The sequence below is a fragment of the Moschus berezovskii genome, chromosome 4, assembly GCF_049115385.1.
Source record: "Moschus berezovskii isolate FMDL1 chromosome 4, NW_MosBer_1.0, whole genome shotgun sequence".
NCBI classification, from domain to species: domain Eukaryota; kingdom Metazoa; phylum Chordata; class Mammalia; order Artiodactyla; family Moschidae; genus Moschus; species Moschus berezovskii.
The window spans coordinates 108300786-108328309 of NC_142463.1; the positions used below are offsets into that span (position 1 = coordinate 108300786).

General features: G+C 51.6%; 2 protein-coding genes and 1 long non-coding RNA gene across 9 annotated transcripts; 1 reads left to right on the plus strand and 2 right to left on the minus strand.

Moving 5' to 3' along the window:
* Nucleotides 1–354: 354 nt before the first annotated feature.
* Nucleotides 355–22285, minus strand: S100A3 (S100 calcium binding protein A3). 5 transcript variants are annotated; one of them, XM_055403053.2, is made up of 3 exons: nt 22127–22285; nt 1257–1396; nt 355–801 (listed from the first exon to the last, which is right to left on the minus strand). In XM_055403053.2, the coding sequence occupies exons 1-3, from the start codon at nt 22182–22184 to the stop codon at nt 637–639; spliced, it is 363 nt and encodes a 120-aa protein (XP_055259028.1). In that variant the 5' UTR covers nt 22185–22285; the 3' UTR covers nt 355–636. The 5 variants fall into 5 exon arrangements, with proteins under 5 accessions (XP_055259028.1, XP_088691906.1, XP_088691904.1 ...); XM_088835780.1 differs by lacking the exon at nt 22127–22285 and adding an exon at nt 3175–3228; XM_088835778.1 differs by lacking the exon at nt 22127–22285 and adding an exon at nt 2230–2357.
* S100A2 (S100 calcium binding protein A2) lies at nt 10361–13748 on the minus strand. 3 transcript variants are annotated; one of them, XM_088835777.1, is made up of 3 exons: nt 13638–13748; nt 12120–12260; nt 10361–10609 (listed from the first exon to the last, which is right to left on the minus strand). In XM_088835777.1, the coding sequence occupies exons 1-3, from the start codon at nt 13746–13748 to the stop codon at nt 10457–10459; spliced, it is 405 nt and encodes a 134-aa protein (XP_088691903.1). In that variant the 3' UTR covers nt 10361–10456. The 3 variants fall into 3 exon arrangements, with proteins under 3 accessions (XP_088691903.1, XP_088691901.1, XP_088691902.1); XM_088835775.1 differs by lacking the exon at nt 13638–13748 and having other exon boundaries at nt 10361–10606; XM_088835776.1 differs by lacking the exon at nt 13638–13748.
* On the plus strand, nt 12268–23767 carry LOC148778194 (uncharacterized). Its single transcript, XR_016037322.1, has 3 exons — nt 12268–12444; nt 13424–13927; nt 22974–23767. It is a non-coding gene; the product is annotated as an uncharacterized LOC148778194 (long non-coding RNA).
* The last annotated feature ends 3757 nt before the right edge of the window (nt 23768–27524 follow it).

The window sequence follows — 27524 nt, forward strand, 5'->3', positions numbered from 1 at the left end:
GCCCTCTCCCCTTCGGCCCTACCCTGCTCCCAGAACATCCGGTCTGGGGGCCTGAGTTTGACCCCCTCTCACCTCCTTCACAGCCCAAGGGAGCTTCTTCTTCAGAGACCCGCCCGATACGGACAGACAGAGAGCCCCCGCCCCGCCAGCCTCCCATGGACATTGTCCCCAAGCTGCCCCCACGCCTTCCTCCTTCCTGCTGGACATTGGGACCATTGCATTTCCGCAGGGTCTGAAACTGCCCTCAACCTCCTGTCCTCCCGTGGAAAAGTCCAGGGAGGAGTGACGCCCCAGTGGGACTCTGTCCCCAGGCCATCCTCTCAGAAGAACCAAACGAAGCCAAGTGATGCCAGTTTTTTATTAGGAACAAAGGAGGCCTTTGCCGCCACAATGTCTCTCCCAGACAGGCTCTTCTGGGCCTTGACAGCCACCACTGCTGCGGCTGGTGGGGGAGGCAGCGGCTGGCTGCTCTTCAGACCACTAGCTGTGATTCTGGGGATGGTCCCCTTGTGCCTCCTGGACTCATGGGTTGACACACCAGGGGCAAACCTGGGAGATTCGAGAAGAAGGGGCCCGGGGACGTGCCCAGGTCCCGAGAGGACCCCGACCTCTGCCCTCTGACAGCAGCCCTGCCCGTTACTGGGAGCAGGAGGGCTTCAGGGGGCTGTCCTTGAAGGACTCATGGCAGTAGATGCAGAGGCAGGCGAGCAAGCGCATGTACTCCACAAAATCCACCTGGCAATCCTTGTTGGTGTCCAGGACACTGATGAACTGCTTGTAGTCACACTCCCGAAGCGTGGTCTGCGTGGGGTGGGGCGGGCAGGGATGAGGAGGGCAGAGCAGCCTGGCGCACACACCCAGCTTCCCTCCCCTCCACGCCTCCTCCCCACAGTGGCCCCAGCCGTCAGCAACCCATGCCCCTCTGGGGTCAACCTCAGCCTCCCTGTTCTGAGGATTCACCGAGTCAGTTCCCCTCCCAAATCCCCTTTCTCAGCTCATTTACGGATGCCGACTGCGTGTCGGGCGTTCTTCACAGAGCTCTCACTCAAGTCTTCCCAACTGCCCTGCCAGACAGTCTGGAAGGTGATTTTCTTCCACTTTAGGGATGAGGAAACTGAGATTCCTGGTGTGCCTGGTTCCCTCACAGCATCCCTCCCCACAGCCTAACCTCCGCCCCCTTGTGCCCAGACTCAGAGCAGGGTCTCTTTGCAGAATTCAAGCAGTGCTTCCCGTGGGGGCTCACCCCAGGTGCTCACCGGGGTCCAGGTAGGCAGCTCCTTCTCCAGGAGTTCCTTGAACTTCGCCTGGCAGAGCGGGTTTCCAGAGAACTGTGAATATTCCTGAAAGGTGCTCACGAGCGTAGCCAACGCCTGCTCCAGAAGACTGGCCATAGTGACTGTCATGGAACAAAGGTGGGACGCATGCCAGAAGCCAAGTCAGCGCTCTTCTCACCTCTGCGCTTCAAGTGTCCCAGGGACTGAGCCCAGGCCTGGATGAACCCCCGACACGCTTCCAACCCCACAGGCTCCCCCTCCTCTGAGCAGCCCTCCTTGACTACACCAGCTCCTCCTCATTTATTCTCTGACCGCCCCCAGAGAGAGTGGCCCACCCGTTACCTCACTCCCCCACAGTGGTGGTAGTTTAGTCGCTAAGTCATGTTGGACTTTTGTGGCCCCATGGACTGTAGCCCACCAGGCTCCTCTGTCCATGGGATTCTCCAGGCAAGAATACTGGAGTAGTTTGCTTTCCTTCTCCAGAGGATCTTCCCGATCCAGCGATCTAACCCTGGGTCTCCTGCCTTGCAGGAGGGTTCTTTACCATCTGAGCCACCAGGGAAACCCCCACTTACTGTCTCCATCTTTTCTCATCTGACACCCAACAATGGCCCAGTCCGGCTCTGCATCACCCTCTGAAACACAGCCCCCTGACCCTAGAATCTTCCTCCCCTTCAGGACCCCAGAGCCCCTTCCATAGGAACCTACACAGAGATCCTTGCTCGGGGCTCCCAGCTTCAGGCCCTTGGCAAAGCTGAGCATCCTAAGAGAGAGTCAGGTCTCAGAGGAACCCCACAGTCTCACCACCACCCCTTCACCATCCCTTCTGCCCTGAACTCAGGGAAGCTGCATCCAAAGATCCACTACACCTCTGACTAGCTGTGCAGACGATGATGAGCCATTTAAGGTCTCAGGTGCCTTATCTGGGAAATGGGGTTAATCCCACCTCACAGACCTTATCAGGGACCTGAATCAGATGGTCTCTGGAGACAGGCAACGGCAGTAGGGACCAATCTGTGATCTGCCCCAACTATAGCCATCCCCCTGACCTCCGAGGGTCTTGAGACAGAAGGCTCTGCAAACAGGTACCCCGTTCTGTTAGAGGGGAAGCCATCCCCAGAATTTCCCACCCACCCCCATTCCACTGGCCCCTCCCACAGCCCTCCTGGGAGATGCCTCCAGCTTGGGGAAACCCTAAGGCAGCCAGGAAGGCATGTGTTGTTTCCACGTGAGCTGAGTGACTCACTCCTGGTTCCCCCAGGGGACAGGAGTCCTGCAGCATGTGGCAGCCTGGGCCAAGGCTCTCTCCCTCCCTAATGATTTGTCCCCTGCTGGGCCCTGGTCAAGATGTAGGGAGAGACAATAGGGTTAAGTGCTGCCCGGGATTTAACGCTTTGTGACAGCCCAGGACTGGAGCAGAGTTCCGGGTTCCCAGGAGAGGAAAGGGCCATGATGGCAGGGAATAGGGAAATGCAGAGGGGCTGAACTGCCCTCCTGGGTTCCTGCCAGCCTGCCTGGCGCCACCACTGTGGCTTTTTCAGGAGCTTGGTGCCTGGAGACTAGAGGGAGTCCTCTCTTGCCCGCCTCCCTGGCCCATCTCACCCCCCAGGGAGGAATGAAGGGGGTGGGTGAGGGGGAACTAACTGCGGGCAACAGCAGTGCTTTAAGCCCATCGTCCCCATCCCTCAGCCAGACCTCAGCTCTGCACACCCCCTAAACCCAAGCTCCCCAGCATCCCCTCACTGTGCCAGGGAACCCGAGTCTATGACCAGACTCCCTTCACCTCTTCAGCCCCTGCTGTGGTCATCCTCTGCCCCAAAGCTCAGGCCCTGAGCCAGGAGACAGAACTCGGGCTGACCAACACCCAACCCAGGGCAGGACCCAAGCAGCTGGCACTCACCACTGATGTTGGCGTTTCAAGTGGAGGAACCCAGAGGCAGGACATCCCTATTTGTAGCCTCCTGATGAAGGACGGGAGTAATTATGGGGAGATCCAAGTAGGTCAAGTTCAGGATGCCCCCCAGGGGCTCCCCCGCCTCCTTCCCTGGCAACCCCTACTACAAGCCCCACTCACACACCTAGCCATGCACACATCAAAGGCTGCAAACACCACCACCTCTTCATTTTCCCTCTGCCCTCCCCCAGCGTTGGGAAGAGGGCATGGCCTCCTGTCCATCTCCTTCCTGCATGGCCAGAGGAGACAGGTCATTCATCACAGCCGCCCCCTATCTCTCCATGCTGAAGAGGCATCCCAGAAGAAGACAAAATGAGGACACATTTCTGCCTCACCCGCAGAGAATCCCCGTGCCAGAGGGGATCTCGGTGAGCCTCTGGTTCAGATCCCCATTTGTGGTGAGACCACTGAGCCCATCAGACACTCTCCTTGCTTGATCCCCAGACCGACAGTCTTTGTGATGGGGGCATAGTCCTGGTGGCTCAGATGGTAAAGAATCTGCTTGCAATGCAAGAGACTGGGGTTCAATCCCTGGGTCGGGAAGATCCCCTGGAGTAGGGAATGGTTACCCACTGCAATATTCTTGCCTGGAGAATTCCACAGACAGAGGAGCCTGGGGGGCTAGAGTCCATGGGCTCACAAAGAGTCAGATACAACTGAGCTACTAACATTTTCACTTTCAAAGAGACAAAACAGGTGATTAAATAGGTAATCCCACTAGGGGATGGTAAGTAGAAAAAGGATGGAAGACCCCTGAATGTTAATGATTACTCAAGAAAGCAGGTTTGTTGCTGTTGTTTAGTCGCTAAGTTGTATCTGACTCTTTGAAATCCCATGGACTGTACCCTGCCAGGCTCCTCTGCCCATGGGATTTCCTAGGCAAGAATACTGGAGTGGGTGGCCAGTTCCTTCTCCAGGAGATCTTCCTGACCCAGGGATCAAACCCACATCATTGGCAGGTGTATTTTTTACCACCGAGTCACCAGGGAAGCCTGAAAGCAGGTTTGCTTGACCACAGAACCAAGCAGGCTTCCTTAGCAACAAAACCACACAACAGAAGCACAAGACATCCCCCAAACAATGAAACGACGGTAGCATGAGACCCACACACTGCACAGTGAGCTCAGTGAGCTGATGACCCCTAGGACATGCTGTCTGTACACATGAAAAAAACAATAATTTGTGAACCTAGCTTGACTATGTAAAGACAAGAAAACTCCCCTGCTCAACCTGGAGGAGGAGCTAATGATAGAAGCATTGATGTCTACTCAAGAAGGAAAAGGAAGGTCTTCTCCCCTCCCCACTTTTCCTCTGATTGTAAGACTGTAGCCCAGTAAGTTCTCACGCTGTGGCGTCTCTCCTCCTCCTACTTGTAAGTCTCACAAGCGTCCTATCCAGTAAATCATTTCTTCACTGTATCTTTTCACCTCTCCCTGAATTCTTTTCTGTGCTGAGACATAAAGAACCACAGTACTGGAGCTGTTTGGAGCCCCTGAAACAGCACCTTGGGCTGAAAACTGCTTGCTTCCCTGGGGGGATCATCAGTAGAATGTCTTTGAAACCCAGGAGCAAGGTGTGCTGCTCCTAGGGGCCCTTCCAGAAGTCTGGGCTGTGTTTTCCTGGTGCCCCCCTCACCCCACCCCACCAAGCACCGCGGCGGCCTGGAGCTAGAGCTCTGAAGGTTTGTTTCCTGTCCTCCCGGCTCCACATGGCACCAGGGCCGAGTTCCCTTAACTCCCTTGGGGTGGGGGTAGGTTTCCTCTGGTTTGGGGCTTAAGGGTATAGCCCTTTGGAGTCCCAGCGTTATGTGGGGTGTCCCCTTTGCCTCCGCTCCTCAAATGAACCCTTCCTCTTTCCACAAACAAAGCCAAAGGTCACTTTGGCTCAGTTTAGTGATGTCCTCAGGACATAAGGGGCCCGCGCCGGGCTCTCTTCCTGGAATCTGCTTTCACTTAGATTTTGATCTCATTCCTTACCGCCTTGTGAGCTCTTTAAGGCTTTGAAAAGCTGTTTTTATTCTCTCCAGCACTTTTTGTTGTTTTTAGCTGGAACCGGCACAGATCGCCATATTACCAGAAATGGAAATCCCTTTATATCCCTTCTCTCCTCCCGCCCCTCATCCTGGGCCTGAGAGACCCCTCCTCATTTCTCAGGAAGAGAACTCAAGATCCAGAAGAGTATGGAATAGGGAAGAAACCCTAATGCTTATGAGGCATCTAGAGAGTTCATGACACCTTGGCCTCCCTTGAGCCTCCCTGCACCTGAAGCTCAACCTTGCCATCAGCTCCATGAAGACTCAGCCCCTTTACATGAGGGAAGCAAGCAGTGGGAGGGCAGGGAAGGGAGGGCTGTGATTATCTCTGTTTTATAGGCAAGGAATTATGGGGAGTAGGGGACAGAAGCAGGGGGTCAATGTGGACCAGCAAGTAATTCAGTTCTGAGTCAAGCACTTGCTCCCGCCTCTGCCATCCCAGGTATGCCAAGAGCAGCCACCTTCCTCAGACAGATCCCCTCACCTCTCCAGGCCTCATTTTCATCATCTGTGGATGACCAAGGGAAATAATGGTCTCCATTTCACAGGACTGCTGTGAGGCATAAATGAGTTAATATGTACATAGCTCATGGACAAATAGCGCTGGCACGCTGGCACATGGTAAAGGTATAAATGTTAACTGAGAGGTAGGTAACTTGCCCAAGTCACACAACTAATTAGTGACGGAGTAAGAGTCATTCATGACTCATGTCACTTCAATTCAGTTCAGTTCAGTCGCTTAGTCGTGTCCAGCTCTTTGTGACCCCATGAATCACAGCATGCCAGGCCTCCCTGTCCATCACCAACTCCCGGAGTTCACTCAAACTCATGTCCATCAAGTCGGTGATGCCATCCAGCCATCTCATTCTTTGTTGTCCCCTTCTCCTCCTGCCCCCAATCCCTCCCAGCATCAGAGTCTTTTCCAGTGAGTCAGCTCTTCACATGAAGTGGCCAAAGTATTGGAGTTTCAGCTTTAGCATCAGTCCTTCCAATGAACACCGAGGACTGATCTCCTTTAGAATGGACTGGTTGGATCTCCTTGCAGTATTTATTTTTTAAAAGTATACTTATTTTTGGCTGTGCTGGATCTTCGTTGCTGCCCAAGGGGCTTTCTCTAGTTGTGAGGATCGAGGGCTGCTCTTCATTGCAGTGTGAGGGCTTCTCATTGCAGTGGCTTTTCTTGTTGCAAAGTATGGGCTCTAGGCACACGCAGCTGGGCTGCTCCATACCATGTGGAATCTTCCCAGACCGGAGATCAAACCTGTGTCCCCTGCATTAGCAGGTGGATTCTTAGCCACTGCACCACCAAGAAGTCCTCATGTGAATATTTAGAAGCACCTCTCCTAAGCATTGGAGGTATAGCCATAAACAGAACAGACAAAATCCAAGTTCGGTGGAAAGGGCCCTCTAACGCAGGCAACAAACAGTAACAAATATAGTGTGATAGATGGATAACATAAATGCAAGGAAGAGCAAGAAAGCAGGGCTACAGTGGTGGGGCCTGGGGTACTTTATGTGAGTGGTCAAGGAAGAGCCCGGCAGCCTGCTCCCAGTCCGAGTCCTTATCCCCTAGCCCTTCCTGTTTCTCAGCCTGGCTGAACCTTCCCGGGACTCCTCCCCTTTGTTTGCGCAGACTGAGGCAGGCAGGCGCTCACCCTAGGAGGTGACAGCTGAGGGGAGGGTGGGTGGACGGGAAGGTCTGGAAGGAGGTGCTTAGGGGCTGGAGGACCGTCATGAGAAGACCGCTTCACTGAGCCCTCACTCTGAGCTCCACCACCCTCCTCTCTCCACCATGAGCATGTCCTTTACCTTGTTTGGGTCTTGATTTTTTTTTTTTTTAATCTGGAAGATTCCTGCCCTGAGACTTCAGTGTGAAAGTTTTTCATATCATTTGACGGCCCCATGGAGCGTGTGAGAGCGGAGGACCCCGCGTCTAACTCAGCAACCGCATGCAAAACCCCCACTCGATGGGGGTGGCAGGAAGAGAAGCAGATGCTCTCTGACCTGGCAGGACTGTGCCTCCTCTCCATCTCCCCTCCCTCCTTGCCTCGGTCCCCCACTATCACCACCTTCACCTTACAAAGGCCTCTGGGAAACCCCCTTGCCCCCGAAGGTCAGTGTCTGGTTCTGCATCTCAGGGAGAAATAAGATGAAATGTCCTGGAGCGTCCAAACATTCTTGTGCTTGTGCCACAAGGACCTGGGCCCAAGGGACAGGGTGACCCCACCCCCAGTCTCATAGCCCTGTGGGGGTCAATGAACTTCCTCAAACTGACTCATCTCCTCTCTCTCATCATCTGAGCCCAGTGTGGAGAGAGTGTGGAAAGGGGTATTTGATTTACCAAGGCTGGAGCCAGGGAGGCCTTTGCTACAGAATTAGGGAATGGGGTTGGGGAGAGAATCTGAACTGAGATCAAAGAGAATCTGTAGAGCTTAGACCTACTACCTCTTCTGAGTGCCTAGTCAATGCCTGACTGTGCCCATTTCCTGGATGGGAGCCCTAAGTCGGTGAGGAGTTCAAATGACCCAAAGGAGGGAGCATGGGGAGCCTCATTTGCGTCACTCCTATTGAAGGCAGGAGAAGGAAACAACAAAAGATGAGATGGTTGGATGGCACCACCGACTCGATGGACATGAGTTTGAGCAAGCTCTGGGAATTGGTAATGGGCAGGGAAGCCTGGAGTACTGCAGTCCATGGGGTCGCAAAGAGTCAGGCACAACTAAGCGACTGAACTGAATTGAACTCTGTCTCAGAATCCACCTTTGCCTCCTGTCCCTCTTTTCTTGCAGGACAGACCCTGAAGAGCAAAGAGCAAAGTCGCAATGGAACACAATGGAAGGGGAGATATATTTCCCTGAGGTTCTGCTCCCTGCCCTAATTCCAGGAGAAAGTGAGAGAGAATCTGGCCAGCAGGCCCCTGAATAGCAAGCACCATTTTCCAGACCCTCCTGCTCTCTGCCTTGGCATGGAGATTTGCAGAGAGCAGTGGGATGAGGGAAGTTTACTGAGACCAGCTGGAAACTCATGTGTTTCTTAGTTTGTCAAATACACAGAAAGAAATGTGTCCCATTCGGGGCCTAGCCAGTCGGGGGACAGCTCCAGAGGCAGCCAAGTCTCCACCAGCCCAAACAGCTCCAGAATCTGGGACAGAGCGCCAGCAGAAGCCAGGATCCACTGCCAACAGTCACACTACGGTCATGCGATCACCAATAAGTGGACCCACTTCCCCATGTCTTCAGGATCTAGAGACCAAGGGCATCTGGACTCTGCCCATCCAGGCCCCCTTCATCTCACACAAAGCCCAAGAGGAAGGAGAGGAAGGCCCAGGCTGCCACCTGCATGTCCCTTAAGCAGGAGACCCTTTCTCGCAGACCTGGGGCAAATTCCAGTTCCGCTCTCTGGATAACTTCTGTTGCTGCTGCTCAGTCGCTAAGTCATGTCGGACTCTTTTGCAATCCCAAGGACTGTAGCTCCGCTGTCCATGAGATTTCCCAGGCTAGAATACTGGAGTGAGTAGCCAGTCCCTACTCCAGGGAATCTTCCTGACACAGGGATCAAACCCATGTCTCCTGAACTGCAGGCAGATCCTTTACCACTGGGCCACCAGGGAAGCCCGTATTTAACCTCTCCCAGCCCCAATGTCCTCCTCTGTGAAATGTGGAAACTAGTAATACAGCCCTCATCCAACTGCTGTGAAGAGTCAGTGGGATGTTGCTCGAACAGGCCTATCAGAGAGCCTGGCCAAAACGAGAGCGCCTTGAATGGCAGACGCTGCCTCCTCTCGATTTCCTTGCTTTCCTTGAAAGGGGCCTAATGACAGTTCTCTGGGGGTTACCATGGGGCTGAAGAAACAGTGTGCATGAAAGCAGCTTTGGGAACTGCTGAGGAAGTGTTAATTACCATTATCATACATCCCTGACCTGTATTCACTGGTTCCTTTTCCTACAGGGTATTAGGAAATAGGCTCCTCTCTTTTCATGGCTCAGCCTGCCCAACCTTGCCCAGCACCAGCCCCAAATGTGCAGTTAAAGTGGAACAGTGAGAACAAGCAGGGTTGTCCCAGAACCTCCTCACTCCCTATTTTGAGAGAGCTTTTGTCTGAGCTACTCTGTAAGCAGTTCCCAAGCATCAGAGCTTCCCAGGGAAGTGAGAAAAGTAAGAAAGTAATTCACAAAAATATTGTCCATTTTGTCCACTATCCATCCCCCTCTTTCCTTATCGTTAAAACTCTTTTTGACTCCTCGCTTCCACTGCAGGGGGCATGGGTTGGATCACTGGTGGAGGAACTAAGATCCTGCAGGCTTCACGGTTCAGCCGAAAAAAAGGAGCTCTTCAATTTGAGTAGAATTTAGAGAAAATATAGAGGGCCCAGGACAGCTGTAGTACAAGTTCATGTTAGTTGCTCAGTTGTGTCCGACTCTTTGCGACCGCATGGACTATAGCCCACCAGGCTCCCCTATCCAGAGGATTCTCCAGGCACGAATACTGCAGTGGGTGTCCGTTCCTTTCTTCCAGGGATCTTCCTGACCCAGGGATTGAACCCGGGTCTCCCACACTACAGGCAGATTCTTTACTGTCTGAGCCACCAGGGGAACCCCAGACAGTCTTCCCAGACAACAAATGGCTCTCAAAGTAATAAATGGCCTTGGGGCCAAGATCAAATCCTTGGCCCTGCCAAGGAAAAGGGCCTCAGGGTAAGATAAAGTCAAAGAGGAGAAATTTCATGTGGACTTCAAAAAGATTTAAGGGCAAGTCTCAGATCTCAGATACATAATATGTCTTCTAATAATTTTAACAGTGCATCTTCTTGACCCTGTCAGACAAGAGTGTCTTTAAGAATCACAAGGACGTTTTCTCCCAGCACCCTGACTCTAAGGTGGAAAGGACCAGTCTCAAAGAGATTTATAAATGTGGCTTTTGTCTAACTGAATTTATAAGTTGATACACAGGAAGCCCACAACATTTTTAAAGGAATTGTATGATCTTGCCCTGAAAGGGATAAAGACAGCTCACAACAAAAAGCAGCTTTGGGTCTTTAACTTTCAGCACAGCACCTGGGCCAGCCAGATGACAGGGCAACATTGAGCAATGAAAATACTGTCAACCAGCAAAATAAGTTTATTGAGTAAAACTAAAAAAAGATAGAGAGTCCTCCTGGGCCAAAGAGACCCACAGCAGGGAGCCACGAGCTCTGCATCAGGACCGCGCTGGGGAGCCCTGGAAGAAGTCATTGCACATGATAGTGATGAGGGCCAGGAAGACGGCGTACTCCTGGAAGTCCACCTGCTGGTCACTGTTCTCATCCAGATCGCCCATCAGCCTCTTCAGGCCCTCCTCGTCCACCTTCTCCTGGAAGCAAGAGACAGTCAGGCCATCTGCTCTCGGGGCGGGACCCAGCTTCCCCTCCTCCCTGGGCAGCAGCTAAGTGGTGAGCAAGAAGCACCTGCAGTGGTGGTGATCAGGGAGGTCCTGGGAGCTCTAGGGTGCCCTGTGAGTGGGGACACGGGGATGTGCATGAGCCAGAGCCTCCAGCTCTCCCTGCTGGCAGATCTCCAGATCCTCCCCACAAGGGCCCAGCAAGATGGGCTTTACCCACATCCTGCTGGTGAGGAAACTCAAGCTTTCTGAAGCCACCACCACGCCTCATCACCAGAAAAATGAATTCCAAAAAGGCAGACTCTTTCCCATACTGGATAAAATAAAACCAAATTTTAAAAGTATGATCAAAAATATTTTTTTAAGAAAAAAGGACATGCATCGAATGTTCAAAGCTTGAGATGTGACTCTGAGATTTGTTCCAGCAGCTAAGACTCCACTGGGATTTGGTCCAATGGCTAAGACTCCACACTCCCAGTGCAGGGGGCCCTGGATTCGATCCCTGGTCGGGAAACTAGATCCCACATGCTTCAACTAAGACTCCTCCCTAGGCACTCTCAAGGAACCTCGTACCCCTGGACTGTACCCAAGGCTGCTGCCAGAGCCCAGCGAGCCCCACTAACCAGCCCAGGGAGACGCTCATCTCTGCAGCACTGGCACAGAGCCCACTGGCCTGTGGAAGGAGGCGGAGAGCCAGAGCTTCCTGCCCATGTACCTCCCTCTGTCCTCACTCCAGTGCGGCCAAAGAAATATTTTTTTGGTGGGGCGGAGGGGGAGTGGTGCACTTCTCAGGTGGCAAACAATCCATCTGCCAATGCGGGAGACACAATGTGTGACCCCTGGGCCAGGAAGGTCCCCTGGAGTGGGAAATGGCAAGCCGCTCCAGTATTCTGGCCTGGAGAGTTCCATGGACAGAGGAGCCTGGCAGACTATAGTCCGTGCAGTTGCAAAGAGTTGGACATGACTGACCAACTGAGCACGTAAGCACACGTGAGGGAGGAATTGATCAAAGGGAGGGCAAGGGGCAGATTGGGAACTGATGGCATTTCTCTCCAAAACAACTCAGGGTGCATCTTAGCTGAGCTTTTCCCTCCCCAGACACCTTCTTAGTTTGGCAAGTAAATATGAAAAACGAAGGAGGGAGAGGAGGGAGGGAGGAAGAGAGAAGGAGATCACAGAGGAGAGCTGTGTGATCTCAAGCTCGTCACTTCCCCTCTCTGGGCTCTGACAGCACACCCGCTCTCCGGAAAGCTGCAGGGAAGAGCCAGCAGTAGAGTACCCACTCACACATTCACACAAAGGCTTCCCTCTCACTCTGGTGAGGCCATAAAAGGCTTGACCACACTCTGGTGAGGCCATAAAAGGCTTGACCCCACTCTGGTGTCTGCATCCCTTCACCCCCACCCAGGGAGGGAGAAGAGATTCATCCTGTGCCCCCACACCACACACCAGGACCCTCTCACCCCCCGTCAGCCCCACTCACCCCCACAAAGCTGGGCAGCTCCTTGTGCAGAAGTTCCTTCATCTCCCCCTTACTCAGCTTGAACTTGTCTCCCTCTTGGCCAGAGTACTTGTGGAAGGTGGCCACCATCACAGCCAGCGCCTGCTCCAGGGGACTGGACATCTTGGATCTGAGGCTACAGGGGTGGCAAGTGAAGGAGATGCCTCAGGCCAGCCTGCAGGACCATCTGCTGCCCTTGTGCCCCAAGCTGCCTCTCCAAGCCCCTCTGTGAATGGGCAGGCAGGGCTGCGTCTCCTCCTCAGGCTGTGGCTCCCTGGCCAGAAGCCATACCTCCATCTCACACCAGGTAGGTGAGGGAGAGGCTAGACCTTCCCCTGTATTTGGAAGGGCCTCATGTCTTCTCCCATCATACTTGGGGCCCAGAGCGTCTATGGGGGAAAAAAAATGGCAGGATGGCCAGAGTTCCACTGGGGATCCTTTCTGTCAGCTTCTATCATGGGCCAGTGGGTTCTGTGCCAGGGCTGTGGAGACAGGCGTCTCCATGCGCTAGTTAGTGAGGCTCACTGGGCTCTGCCAGCGGCCTTGGCTACAGCCCAGGGGTATGAGGTTCCCTGAGGAGTGTATTCCCCCCTCAGCCAGAGGGTGTCGTTCTCCCATCTAACTGGAAGCTCCCTTGGGTAGGCTGTATCCTCCGTCAGACCAGGGGCTCTCACCCGGTAGGGAATGCGTCTCCCCTCCCACTGGAGGCACCGGAGCAGGGGTGCTGGCAACTGAACACTCTCCCTAACAGGAAGGATTCTACTGGAACTGGAATTCAAGAAATTAAAAGCCCAGTACCCCAGGATCAGGACAGAATCTGAGACCAAGGACAGAATTTGGAGGTCATCCTTTCCAAGGCCCTGCCTCTCAGAGCGGTCACACCACCCTGGGAGGATTAGGCAGGTCCCAAGGTGAGGCCAGAGGAGCAGGCGCCAGAGGCAAGAAGCACCTTGGGCCCATCCTGCCAGCCCTGCCTTCAGGAGGTGGGAGAAGACAGGAAGCAGCAGAGCTATGCCGCTGCTCAGTGGCAGGCCCACTCACTTGAGATCCTTGGCTCTTAGTCCTGCTGGAATCCAGGACTTTTCAAAAAAAAAAAAACTAACAAACCCAGGATTCTCCTTAAAGCACTGCCCCCCAATCCTCCCACCACCACACACACTTCATATGCCTGGCCCCAAACCCCCAAGAAGTAGCGACACTCAGACTGAGATGCAAGACAGAGCCCAAGAGTAACCCTGAAACCTCACAGAGGAACTGGGAAAAAGCCTCTATCTGACACTTCACAGGAGGTCCCCACAAATGCAGAGACCCACAGAGGCCCCGGGCCTTCCACCAAGGGAACCAGAAGGAGACGAAGAGCAACGTAAGGGGACATGCCGCAGAAACTAACGCAAGACTGTAAATCAGCTCTGCTCCAATAAAAATCCATTAAAAAAAAAAAGCCAAAGGGACAAAGGCAAAAACCCGTGGGGGTCGTGCCCACCCAGCCCTGCCCAGGACAGAGGTACTCACCAGTCCAGAAAGCAGAGAGAAACTCGAGAAGGAAAGCAAAGGGCCAAGTGCCCAGAGTTGGAATTTATATGCTAGCCCCACCAGCCCCCAACTTTGCATTTTAAGGAAACCAAACCTGCCCTAACCTGATCCCGCCAAAGCCTGGCCTCCTGCCACCCCCACACACCCCCTCCCAGTCCCTCCCTTCCCGAGAATACCGGCTCCTGGGCAGCCAAGGGCAGCCCCTCCCCCGGCCCCACCCTGGCCACAGCGGGAGCGGGAGGTGTCACCGGGAAAAGGTATTCTGGGCCCTGGGCGAGGGGAGGTGGGCCCTGTTCACGGGGGCCTGGAGATTCAGGCCCAGTCTTGTTCTCATGACAAATGCCTGCGAGTCACAGTTGGTTGGCGTGCCCGAAGCTGCAGGTGCGTGCTGGGACTTCACGGGCCTGTGTGTGTGCTGGGAACCAGGAGGCAGCTGGGGGCTATCCAGAAGAAGAGGGCAAGGGTGACCGCAGGGAAACAAAGTGACTTTTAATAGCCGGCCCCAGAATAACTGTCAGTGACGTGCTGAGGCAAGTGGGTGTGCTTTAAAAGACCTGGAAAGGACCCCTAGGAAGGGGCCTGGCAAGAGACAGGGAGGCAGTGAGAGGGGGAGATGCCCCTGCTATAGTCAGCTGGGGTGAGCAGCAGTCTGTGTGTGTAAGGAAGGCCCCAGGAGGGTTGAAGGGAGGAGAAAACACGAGTCTCCTCCAGCTTGGGAGGTGGGCAGGTGAGGAGGAGGCCCACACAGCTCCCCAAGCCAGGAGGCCAGGCTGGGGATGAGGCCACGGCCTCGGCCACTCTCACCCACTCGTCCAGGCCCCTCCCCACAGAAAGGCAAACACTGAGGCCTTTCAGGACCCAGCCCAGAGGAGGGCCTTTCAGAGAAGAGCAGACTTCACGCTGCCCCTTCCCAGGCCCCGCTTGCCTCCTGCCTCAATCCAGTCCGGGCACCGCCCTTCCTGTGTGCCAGCTCCCCTCCCCCCTCCAGATGTCCACCAGCTTCTTTCCCCTCCTCCGGCGCCCCCAGTCCTAGGTGACTCACCCGCGGTTCCAGGCCGGGAGGCTCAGGCAGTGACTCAGCGGCACCGCCCTCCTCCCCCAGGGCTGGGGCAGCCAAAGTCACGGGGCAGCAGGCGGAAACCCCGACCCAGCTCTGGCAGACAGGGCACTGGAACAGAGACCCCCTCATCAGGCCCACTCTGGGGAGTTTGGGGTCACGACACCACAGAGAAACTCAGACTGGGAACCCACAGAGGATCAGACATCAAGCCAGGCTGCTCTTTCCCTGGAGGTCACTCGCAGTGGACTTGCGGGCGGCCTGAGCAGCATAGTGAAGCCAGGCCTCGGGGGCCCCCAGTACCCTCTCTTACACCTCTGCAAAGCCACCCAATGTCCTTCCTCCCCAAGACACTTGGCCCCCTTGTGCTACTGCTCTTCCCTGTCAAAACCTATTTCAGGTCAAACTTGGTATAAAAAATGTTCTCCCCGAGGGTAAGGATCAGTGGGGTACAATGCCCTGTTTTCTTACAGCACTTCTTCCATTTTAACTGAGGGCTTCGGCAGATGGTACTTCTGCTCAGAAACTGCAGTGGCCTCCCCGTGGCCCTTGCTGGAAGTGAGGTGCTCGGGCTCCGGCCCCTACCTGCCTATCCAACCTCTCCTGCACGTCTCCTAACTGCCTGCTCACTGTGTCTGGGCACCTGGAGTGGCCAAGACCGCCTATACCCATCCTTCTGCTCAGAACGTGCCCACTCACCACATCCCTGCCTCCCGAAGTCCCACTATCCTTCAAAGGCCAGTTCAATGCCCCCGCCTCACGGAGCCGCCCCAGGGCTAACCAGAGTCCGTCTCCACCTGCTCGGCCCCACATCAAGTGCTTCTTTTGTACTCAGAGCATTCTGATCGCGACTGAATCACTCGTGTGCCTGTCTTCTCCCGCCCTCACTCCCACGTGGTGAGCTCACCGGGCAGGGACTGCATGAGCAAAGGGTCTTGCCCACACCAGGTGCCATCCCGAGTTTAGGGTTGGCACCGTAGGGGGTGGGGTGCTGGGGACAGTACCAGGGGGCCTTCCCACCTCCCGAAATCACATCACTGATGATGCTACCAAGTCATAACTTCTCTGCCTGCTCCCAGGAGTGGAACTGAGACACTGGGTTGGAAAACAGGGCTTCAGAGAGCTATGAGTCCCTGAGGAGTGACTGCAGGAAATATCTTGCTCTGGGGACCCACTGAGGGAAGGAGCACAGCAAAGTCCCCGGCTGGCAGGCATGGAGACAGCAGGCAGACAGAGGAAGAGACAAAGAGGCAGTCAGTCACGGAAAGCGTGAAGGAAAAGGGAAGGCCAGAGAGATAAGAGAGAGCGCCTCTGATGCTGGGGGCAGCATCTGGACACCTGTCCCGAAACTGAGACCAGGGCTGTGCCCATCAAGGAGCCATATTCCTGAAACTGATGAAAATCACAGTAATTTGCCACTAACTTGCTGTGTAATCTAGAGTGATTCCTTCCCCCTTGCAGAACAGCAGGGTTGGATAGGCTGACCCCTCAAAGTCCAGTTCCATTCTATGCTCTCCACTTCTTCACGAAGGCAGAGAAGCCAGGACGCAGGCAGGCAGTGGACACATCCTGGCAGTGACTGTGCCCGTGCCCAGCTTGGGAAGCTGGGTGTCCTCTTTGCCCCAGGCGTGGTTCCAGGTGCCAAATGTTTCCCATCAGCAGCTCCTGGGTTTTCCCCGTCTTGTTCATGCCCCCTGGTGGTTGAGACGTGTCATTGCAGGCTTGTCTCTCCCTACTCTCTCCCTCCCTGCTGTCTGGGTCCGCCAGCCCTTGCCCAGCCCTGCTCCTGACTCAGGCAGGAGAAGACAATGCTGATTCATCTCCAGCAAACCTTCCCACACCCACACCTCTCACACCTGCATGACGTTTGAAGTGTTTCCAGGACAGTTCCTGCTGAGACGCCCAGGTGGACTTCTGAAATGGAAGTTGGATGCCTGTGAACAGTTTAAAAGCCATAGGGAGGAGGCAGGAAGGAACTAGGTGGCAGAAGTGAGGGTCTGAACACTGTCAAGCTCTGTCAACCTCCCCACCATCCCTGGGGCAGTTCCAGGGAAAGAGAAATGGTCTCGCTGTTGGGCCCCTAGGGCCCTTGCTTAAGCATGCAATTTGGGGAAGTTGCACCAACCTCTGAACTCAAAATTTTTCACCACAAGTATCCTTTTTATTATTCCTCTGCCCTCCCCAAATCTCCTTTGAGATATTTTCTCTTAACAAACTGCATGAAATAATTTATCTAGCTATCCCCTGATGGGGCTTCCCCGGTGGCTCGGTGGTAAAGAATCCATCTGTCAATGCAGGAGACACAGGGGACGAGGGTTCGTTCCATCCCTGGGTCAGCAAGATTCCTGGAGGAGAAAATGGCAGCCTACTCCAGTATTATTGCCTGGGAAATCCCATGGACAGAGGAACCTGGCGGGCTACAGTCCTTGAGGTCACAAAGAGTTGGACACGACTGAATGACTGAGCCCAGCACAGCACATCCCCTGACAGCCTACTCGGCATGAGAGAACCTGCATTATCACTCTGGGTTTGGGTCATCCTGGATCTTCCATGTGTAATGGATTTGTCATATCCTTTGCTGGAGGAGTCCAGACTGACACTGTGAGGCACCTACTGTGTACTGAGTGATGTCCATATATCATCCCATTTAATTTACACAAAAATCCCAGAAAGTTGGTACAGTCTTACCACCTCTTTGCAGAGGAGAAAATTGAGGCTCAGAGAAGTTTTCCCAAGTTCACACAATTAATGAGGCATGGCTTAAATACAGGTGGTCACAATGGTAAACCTCCCTGGAAGAGCCAATCATCAAGAATCCCCTAGAGACTTCCCTCATGGTCCATTGGTTAAGACCTCACCTTCCAACCTGGAGGATGTGGGTTCAATCCCTGGTCAGGAGCTAAGATTCTATACGCCTTGTGGCCAAAATGCCAAAACATGAAACCAAAGCATTTTTGTAACAAATTCTATATAGACTTTTTTTTTTATAGTCCGTATTAAAAAAAAAAAAAAAGAATCCCCTAGAATCCTAACCTTCTGATTCCTACACAGACCAACCATCCATCCCCTCACATTATACCCAACCTTTGAGTCTTATTTCTGGACCTCACCCAGTACCCAGGAGCCCATCTCTCTGCCTGCTCTGATCTGACATCTTCAATGAGCCCTCTTCCTTTCTCTCCAAATGCACTCTGGCTTGAATCTAAAATAAGCTTAAAAAAAAAAAAAAAACCTTCCTCAGATCTGCCACCTCCCTTGACTCTTATTGTTGCAACAAATAATACCTCTATTCACACAGTGACCCAAATCAAAAACTTGGCTGTCTTCCTAACCTCCCCTTCAGTTCAGTTCAATCGCTCAGTCGTGTCCGACTCTTTGCGACCCCATGAATCACAGCACGCCAGGCCTCCCTGTCCATCACCAACTCCCAGAGTTCACTCAAACTCATGTCCATCGAGTTGGTGATGCCATCCAGCCATCGCATTCTCTGTCATCCCCGTCTCCTCCTGCCCCCAATCCCTCCCAGCATCAGACTCTTTTCCAGTGAGTCAACTCATCGCATGAGGTGGCCAAAGTATTGGAGTTTCAGCCCTAGCATCGGTCCTTCCAATGAACACCCAGGATTGACCTCCTTCACAATGGACTGGTTGGATCTCCTTGCAGTCCAAGGGACTCTCAAGAGTCTTCTCTTACTGCCCTCCAGTTACCCGGTCAGTCGACCTGACCTTCTAAATACTGCTCAGTTCTGTCTACACTGCCTGAGATCCCACTGTTTCACCTTGCTCCTAGGCTATTGTAAGCACATCCGGACTCTCCCCCCACCTCTGACCTTGTCCCCCGCTCTGACCCACTCTCAGTTCTGCCACCAGGGTGATCTTCCTAAAATTCAGATCTGACCATGTCACTCCGCAGGTAAAAACACTGAGAGATCTCCCTTAACTTTAGGAGAAGGCTACCCAGCATGGCACACCTTCCTAGGTACCCAGCTGTGTTGAGGCACATGCCATGCCCCTCCGTACCTCTGAGCCCTTGCCCAAGCCACTCATTCTGTCATGGAGAGACCTCTTCTTGCTTTGTCCGCCTGTCCTGTTGTTGTTCAGTCACTCAGTCGTGTCCAACTCTTTGTGACCCCACGGACTGCAGCACGCCAGGCTTCCCTGTCCTTCACTGTCTCCCAGAGTTTGCTTGAACTCATGTCCATCGGGTCGATGATGCCATCCAACCGTCTCATCCTCTGTCGCTCCCTTCTCCTCTTGCCCTTAATCTTTCCCAGCATCAGGGTCTTTTCCAATGAGTCAGCTCTTCACATCAGGTGGCCAAAGTATTGGAACTTCAGCTTCAGCATCAGTCCTTCCAATGAATATTCAGGACTGATTTCCTTTTGGATTGACTGGTTTGATCTCCTTGCAGGCCAAGGGACTCTCAAGAATCTTCTTCAGGACCACAGCACCAAAGCATCAATTCTTAGGCAATCAGCCTTCTTTTCAGTCCAATTCTCACATCCATACATGATTACTGGAAAAACCATAGCTTTGACTATATGGACCTTTGCCATCAATCTCCTACTCATCCTTTATTTATTTTTTTTTTAGCCACACTGTGAAGTATGTGGAACTTTAGTTCCCTGACCAGAGATCAGACAAGCGCCCCTGAATTAGAAGCTCAGAATCTTAAACACTGGACCGTCAGGGAATTTCCTCCTCGGTTCAGTTCAGTCACTCATTCGTGTCCCACTCTTTACGACCCCATGGATTGCAGCACACCAGGCTTCCCTGTCCATCACCAACTCCCGGAGCTTCCTCAAACTCATGTCCACCAAGTCGGTGATGCCATCCAGCCATCTCATCCTCTGTCTTCCCTTCTCCTCCTGCCCTCAGTCTTTCCCAGCATCAGGGTCTTTTCCAGTGAGTCAGTTCTTCACATCAGGTGGCCAAAGTATTGGAGTTTCAACTTCAGCATCAGTCCTTCCAATGAACACCCAGGACTGATATCCTTTAGGATTGACTGGTTGGATCTCCTTGCAGTTCAAAGGACTCTCAAGAGTCTTCTCCAACACTACAGTTCAGAAGCATCAATTCTTCAGCACTCAGCTTTCTTTACAGTCCAACTCTCACATCCATACATGACTACTGGAAAAACCATGGCTTTAACTAGATAGACTTTTGTTGGCAAAGTAATGTCTCTGCTTTTTAATATGCTATCTAGGTTGGTCATAGCTTTCCTTCCAAGGAGCAAGCATCTTTTAATTTCATGGTTACAGTCATCATCTGCCGTGATTTTGGAGCCCAAAAAATAAAGTCAGCCACTGTTTCCCCATTTATTTGCCATGAAGTGATGGGACCAGATGCCATGATCCTAGTTTTCCGAATGTTGAGTTTTAAGCCAACTTTTTCACTCTCCTCTTTCACTTTCATCAAGAGACTCTTTAGTTCTTCTTCACTTTCTGCCATAAGGGTGGTGTCATCTGCATATCTGAGGTTATTGATATTTCTCCTGGCCATCTTGACTCCAGTTTGTGTTTCTTCCAGCCCAGCATTTCGCATGATGTATTTTGCATATAAATTAAATAAACAGGGTGACAATATACAGCCTTGACGTACTCCTTTCCAGATTTGGAACCAGTCTGTTGTTCAATATTCAGTTTTAACTGTTGCTTCTTGACCTGCATACAGACTTCTCAGGAGGCAGGTAAGGTGACCTGGTACTCCTGTTTCTTGGATAATTTTCCACAGTTTGTTGTGATCCACCCAGTCAAAGGCTTTGGCATAGTCAATAAAGCAAAAATAGGTGTTTTTCTGGAACTCTCTTTCGATAATCCAACAGATATTGGCAATTTGATCTCTGGTTCCTCTGCCTTTTCTAAATCCAGCTTGAACATCTGGAAGTTCATGGTTCACATATTGCTGAAGCCTGACTTTGAGAATTTTGAGCATGACTTTACTAGCGTGTGAGATGAGTGCAATTGTGCAGTAGTTTGAACATTCTTTGGCATTGCCTTTCTTTGGGATTGGAATCAAAAGTAACCTTTTCCAGTCCTGTGGCCACTGCTGAGTTTTCCAAATTTGCTGGCATATTGAGTGCAGCACTTTCACAGCATCATCTTTCAGGATTTGAAATAGCCCAACTGGAATTCCATCACCTCCACTAGCTTTGTTCATAGTGATGCTTCCTAAGGCCCACTTGACTTCACACTCCAGGCTGTTTGCTATGGGTGAGTGATCACACTGTCGTGATTATCTGGGTCATGAAGATCTTTTTCATGTACTTCTTCCTACTCACCGTTTAAATTCAGCTCAGAGATCGACTCCTCTGTGCCGCATCCCTGGATCTTCCCCCCAGCCTCCTCACATACTGAGCAAGTGCGTGTACACATATGTTCATGTGCACACCCCCAGAGTGGGGTGTGAGGTTAAGTTAGGTGTCCCTCCTACGTGCTTCTGCAGCCCTTTGCCAATCGCCCTGTAACAGCACATTTTATGTGTAGTCGTGGCCATTTATTTATGTGTCTTCCCCAACTAGATCAGGCTGCTGGGACATGGATGCTGAGTATGGTCAGCTGCTGGGATCCCCAGTGTTTGACACGGAGCAAGTGTCCCGTGAATGGCCAGAAGGAGGCACAAGCACAGTCCCTCATTGCCACCACCCTTTCTCCTCCCTTTGACCCCACATTTCCAAAACTCCAAATCCTCTACCCCCATCCCTGAACCTTCTAAAAGCTGACTTGCAGGAATTCCCTGCTGGTCCACTGTTTAGGACTCAGCACTCTTTCTGCCAGGGGCCTGGGTTTGATCCCTGGTCAGGGAACAAAGATACTATAAGCTGCAAGGTGCAGGCAAATAAACAAAAACTGACTTTCTACCATCCTACAAATCCAGCTGTCTCCAGTGTCACCAGCAGCAACCTTCTTACCAATGCCAGTTTGGGGGAGGGAGCAACTTAACAGCCCACGCCTCAGAAGGGCTCTTCAGAGGGAGGGGCCGGTCCATGCCTCCCCCAGCTCTCCCTCCTGGCTCTGATAGAAGAGGCCACACTCCTAGCCTGCTGCTCTCTTTTTCCACCAGCCAACCCTATCCTGCCCTCACCTCCCTGGTGACCACACTACTCCCAGGGGCAGGGGCAGGAGGACAGCTGCCCTCTGTGATGAGATGAGGAAGGTCAACTCAAGAAGCAGCAGGAGAGGAACTTAAAAGGCTGTTCCAAATTATATTCTCTGGTCCATTTTCTCCAAACTCAAAAAGGAGAGGGGTGTGAACAATTAGTACCCTCAGAAACCCCAATACTTAGGTCTCCTCCTTCTTGGCCCTTCTACTGCCGTCTCCACCTTCTAACCAGGGTCATTCCTCAGGAGTCTGGCCAGGGACAAACCACTCTGCACTCGCCCACCTCCAGCCACCCTTACCTTCATTTGTGTCCTCATGAGAGAGGGCTCCCAGGGGCACGGGCACCTTCTGGGCCATTCCCCTGCACTGCTGGGTTTGGGAACTTGCCTCTCCAGCCAGCAGCTCCTTACAAGGTCAGAGCACAGGGGCCTCTAAGTTGCTAAGGTCTGATGCCTGACTCAGGGGCCTAGATTCTGGCTGTCCTGCTGGCAAGCACTCAGGCCTGGATGTCAGACCGACCTAGGTCTGAAGTGCGGTTCTGCCATTTGCTAGAAGATGGGGCCACAGATGGAAAATATCACTTGGTGAAACTGGTGCCAACTGGAATCAACAGAAAGGGGAGTGATCAACATTCTTCCCAGAAACGCTCAGCTTGAGAGACGCATTCTCATGTGTTCTGATAAATCTAGGACCTTCCCAAATCTCAGAAAGGAGCTAAAGGCAGTTTCCGAAAAAGAGAGGTAACTCAGGAAGGTGAGCAGTGATTTGTAAAACCATAGGGTATTGCTCATGAGGAAGTGGTTTAAAGAGGGATGTTCTAAGAGATCAGTGTATAATACTAGGAAATGGTTGTAGCAAAGAAGTTAAGGCGTTGGAGTCTGAGATTGAAGCTTAACTCCACTGTATTCTAGCTCCATTGATCAAGATCTTTCAGCCATAAGAGATGGCAGTTCAAGGCAAGCTCACTGATGAAAAAAAGGGATATACTGTGTCACATAACTGGTAAGGTCACTGTGACAATTCACAGGTCAGTGAGCCGCAGCCCCGGGAACTTAAGACCATCCTCTACCTGTCCACCCTTCTCTCCTCACTGTGTCTCTGCATGTTGGCTGCACTCACTGTAACAGGGTCTCTCTGTATATCAAGGAGCGTGGCCACAGACTGTTCCAGCTGTGTAAACCCAGGGCTCACACATCCCAGGAAGAGCCGTGACTGGCCCCACCTGGTTCATGCGCTCAGCTGTTGACCAATCCCTGTCTCCAGGGACGCCGGGTGTTATACACAGCCAGCGTGGGTAAGGCACCCAGCTACCATCAAGGATCTCTTTCCAAACGGAGGAAGCAAGCCACCACAGTCACCGCACTCACCTGTGACCTCACCCCCGCTGGGGATGGGGGTTCCCATCACTCCTGTGACGTGAGGACGCTGTCACCTGCCACACAGATCGAATGAGACAGCACGTGTAGAGTCCCAGGGAGCACCCAGTGACTGTTGGTGGACACAACAGTAAAAGCAGAAACCAGGCTGCACGGTCAGAAACAACGTCATTGCCCAGATGGGGCCGTCTGACATGCCAGCAACGTGAAACCAGGATCAAGCCCCACACATCCACTGAAACTCAAGGACATAGTCTACTTCTAGTTTCCTTGTCAACATTTATACATTTTTTTGAGCCTTTATCTTGTCTTCTGCTAATCTCAGGGATTTCCCAGGCATCTCAACAGTAAAGAACCCGCCTGTCAATGCAGGAGACACAGAAGACATGGGTTTGATCCCTGGGTCAGAAAGAGCCCCTGGAGAAGGAAATGGCAACCCACTCCAGTATTCTTGCCTGGAGAATCCCCATGGACAGAGGAGCCTGGCGGGAAGAGTCAGACACGACTGAGCATGCACCCACAGTATCAGGTGTTAAACTTTTTAATATAAAAATAATAAATAAAACTGAGGAAAATCTGCTTGTCTCCTTCACTTATTCTCCTAGCTTGGAAATGAGCATATTTTGTCCAAATAATTGGTAAAACGTCTAGGACCAGCTTCACGTGTAGCAGTTTGGTGACACCCGAGGCTGATCTGGTTTAATGCCTCCCCAAACCTCATGTCACGGATAAAGAAATTGACTCCCGACACGAGGGGAGACACACACGTCATCATCCCCGGTTACTCAGGATGTTAAGATCATCCACCTCTAGTTCTCCTGGCTGTTTATTCAGCAACCAACCTCCGGTTTTCATTTGGATTCTCACAGAAACTTTCCTTCTGGTAAGAAATCGAGCTGGCTTCTGGAATGTTTGTGTCATAAGAATTCTCAAGAATTAGCCTCTCAGAACAAGCTCATCCTTGAGTTAAGTAATAAAGACTTTCTAAACCTGCCCAGCTTCTGGCTTGATAAATATCTGCTTCTAAAACAGAAAGAGGGCAGCAGTCAAGTAGGAGGGGAGAAACTCAAACCTACCAAGTGTTTACTCTGTGTAAACATTGTTTCAAGTGCTATACCTACATTATCTAATTTAATCCTCCCAACCACCCTGTAATGTGGGGAATGTCTGTGATTAATAGATCAGGAAACAGAAGCTCAGGGGATTAAGAATAGAGCCAGGACTGAAACACGGTTGGCCTGGCTGCAGAGCACCACTCCTCAGTCCCCCCACTGCCTGCCTCTCCTCCACCCGAAGCTTCTTCTCTAGCCACTTCCCTGGTTGCTCTTCTCCCCATCTCTGCTGGTGGCTGACATTGGTGCTCTACCCTTTTCTCTCTTGCTTGCTTCCCTCCGCCTCCTTTCTTTCTCCGCCTCTTTCTCACAGCATCATCATCCTTTCACTTTGGTGGTGGTTTAGTCACTCAGTCGTGTCTGACTCTTGTGAACCCCATGGACGGTAGCCCACCAGGCTCCTCTGTCCATGGGATTCTCCAGGCAAGAATACTGGCTTGGTTTGCCATGCCCTCCTCCAGGGGATTTTCTTGACCCAGGAATCAAACCCGGGTCTCCTGAATTGCAGGCAGATCCTTTACCAACTTGAAAGAGTGTGAATCTGCATTCAGGCTGCCCCAACCTCCCCTGAGAGTCTCAGGCTCTCACTGCTCCCCTGGTCATCCAAGCCCAACATGGGCATCACCCTGCCTTCCTCAGTAGAAACCCCAGACCCAGCCAGGCAGCCTCGCCAGCCCAGTCCGCACTGAGCACAGACCAAGTGCTGCTGGGTTTTCCTGGGAACCTCACCTGGCCAGCTCTTCCTCTGTGCCTGTAGCCACAGCCTCTCCCCAGCGGCCCTGGGAGAGCAACCTCCTGACCAGTCTCTTCCTGGACCACAGCCCCTCCCCTCATTCATTCTGATCATAGCTATCCATCCTATCCCTCACTTGCTCAAGAAACTCCTGGATCTCTTCACTGACCATCACATCATTTAAACTCTTCAGTGTGTATGGAGAATCTAAAAATAAATGATATAAATGAACTTACTTACAAAACAGAAACAGACTCACAGCCTTAGAGAACAATCCTACGGTTAACAGGGAAGAAGGCTGGGGGAAGGGAGAGTTAGGGAGTTTGGGACCTACATGTACACACTGCTGTATTGAAAATGGATAATCAACAAAGACCCACTGTGTAGCATAGGAAACTCTGTTCAATGTTATGTGGCAGCCTCAGTAGGAGGGGAGATTGGGGGAGAATGGATCCAAGTATATGTGTGGCTGAATTGCTTTGCTATACACCTGAAACTATCAAAACATTGTGAATTTGCTATACTCCAATATAAAATTAAAAAGTTTTATTAAATAAATAAACTCCTCAGTGTGGCCTTCAAGGGTACAGCTCTCCATTTCATTCCTCATTGATACACTCAACAAATGTTAATTAGGTAGTAACATTGCAGCAGGCCCTGGGGATACATTGGTGAAAAAGAAACAGATACATTCTTTACACTGGTGGGGCATGTAATCAAGTGAGGATGACTGCTGCTGCTGCTGCTGCTGCGAAGTCACTTCAGTCGTGTCCGACTCTGTGTGACCCCATAGACGGAAGCCCACCAGGCTCCCCCGTCCCTGGGACTCTCCAGGCAAGAACACTGGAGTGGGCTGCCATTTCCTTCTCCAATGTGTGAAAGTGAAAAGTGAAAGTGAAGTCGCTCAGTCGTGTCTGACTCTTAGCGACCCCACGGACTGCAGCCCACCAGGCTCCTCTGTTCATGGGATTGTCTAGGCAAGAGTACTGGAGTGGCTTGCCATTGCCTTCTCTGGAGGATGACAGCAAGTAAATGTAAATTACAAGTTGTAGTAAGAGCTATGCATGGAAACTAATGGATGCAATGAGAGAGAATCATCACCTGGGCAGGGTGGTCAGGAAAGGCCTCCTGAGGGGTGAGCAGTTCTCCCAAAGGGAGTGGAGGATGAGCACTCCAGGCACTGACCCAGCGATGGGAGGGAATTCGGGGTGTGAAAGAAGCAAATGAAGACCAGCGTGGATGGGGCATGGATGGTGAGGGAGAGATGCAAAAGTCAGAAGGGGGTCAAGTCATACAGAGCCTTGTAAGCCAGTGTAAGGAGTTACGGGTTTTATTCTCAGTACAATAGGAAACCGGGGAAGGATTTTAAGTAATACGATGGCATAGTCTAATTTCCTTCTTAAACATGACTCTGGGGCACTCTCGATGAAAAATGGCAGAGTACACAGCAATATGGACGGATCAGAGACTATTAAACTAAGCGAAGTCAGACAGAAACAAATACCATCTGATATCACTTAATACGTGGTTTCTCAAAAAATGATACAGGGACTTCCTTGGCAGTCCAGCAGTTAAGACTCTGAGCTTCCAATGCAGGGCATATGGTTTCAATCCCACGTCTGGGAACTGAGATCCCACATGCCGCACAGTGAGGCCAAAAAATTAACTAATTAATCAAAAATGTTTAATAAAATTTAAAAATGATGTAAGTGAACTTATTTACAAAATAGAAATAGACTCAGACATAGAAAACAAACTTATGGTTACCAAAGGGGACGGGGGATGATAAATTAAGAGGTTGGGGTTAACATATACGCACTGGTTATAGGACATTCCATTCAAAAGCAGCAGAATGCACTTTTTTCTCAGTGCACATGGGATATTCTCCAGGATAGATCACATATTGGGTCACAAAGCAAGCCTCGGTAAACTCAAGAAAATTGAAATGACATCAAGCATCTTTTCCAAGCACAGGGTTATAAGCTTAGAAATCAATTACAGGAAAAAACTGGAAAAAAACACAAATACGTAGAGGCTAAACAATATGTTACCAAATAACCAATGGACCTCTGAAGAAATCAAAGAGGCAATCAAAAAGTAAATAGAGGCAAATGACAATGAAAGCACAGAAATCCAAAACCCATGAGGCCCAGCAAAAACAGTTCTGAGAGAGAAGCTTACCTCGGGAACAAGAAAAATCTCAGATAAGTATCTACACACTGCTATACACAAAAGAAGTGAACAACAAGGACCCACTGCATGGCACGGAGAACTACACTCAATGTCTTGAAATAGTCTATGCTGAGGGTAAAGAATCTGGAAAAGAATATGTAGAATGCGTATGTATAACTGAATCACTGCTGACACTTGAAACTAACATAACATTGTAAATTAACTAGGCTTCAACTTAAAAAAGGAAGAAATGAAAAAGAATTAGACTTCTACTTCCCTCTGATTGAGATGTTACATTCGTACT

Excerpts from the sequence above, each read along its gene's own strand:
- S100A2 (XM_088835777.1), bottom strand. The coding sequence starts at position 13,748 with ATGCAAAGTTGGGGGCTGGTGGGGCTAGCATATAAATTCCAACTCTGG. Across the intron at positions 12,261-13,637 it reads CTGGACTGGTGAGTACCTCT|ATGTCCAGTCCCCTGGAGCA; the intron begins GTCCTGGGCAGG and ends CTCAGATCCAAG. Across the intron at positions 10,610-12,119 it reads AGCTGCCCAGCTTTGTGGGG|GAGAAGGTGGACGAGGAGGG; the intron begins GTGAGTGGGGCT and ends TCTTGCTTCCAG.
- S100A3 (XM_055403053.2), bottom strand. The coding sequence starts at position 22,184 with ATGGCCCAGAAGGTGCCCGTGCCCCTGGGAGCCCTCTCTCATGAGGAC. Across the intron at positions 1,397-22,126 it reads TCATGAGGACACAAATGAAG|TCACTATGGCCAGTCTTCTG; the intron begins GTAAGGGTGGCT and ends GTTCCATGACAG. Across the intron at positions 802-1,256 it reads AGCTGCCTACCTGGACCCCG|ACCACGCTTCGGGAGTGTGA; the intron begins GTGAGCACCTGG and ends CACCCCACGCAG.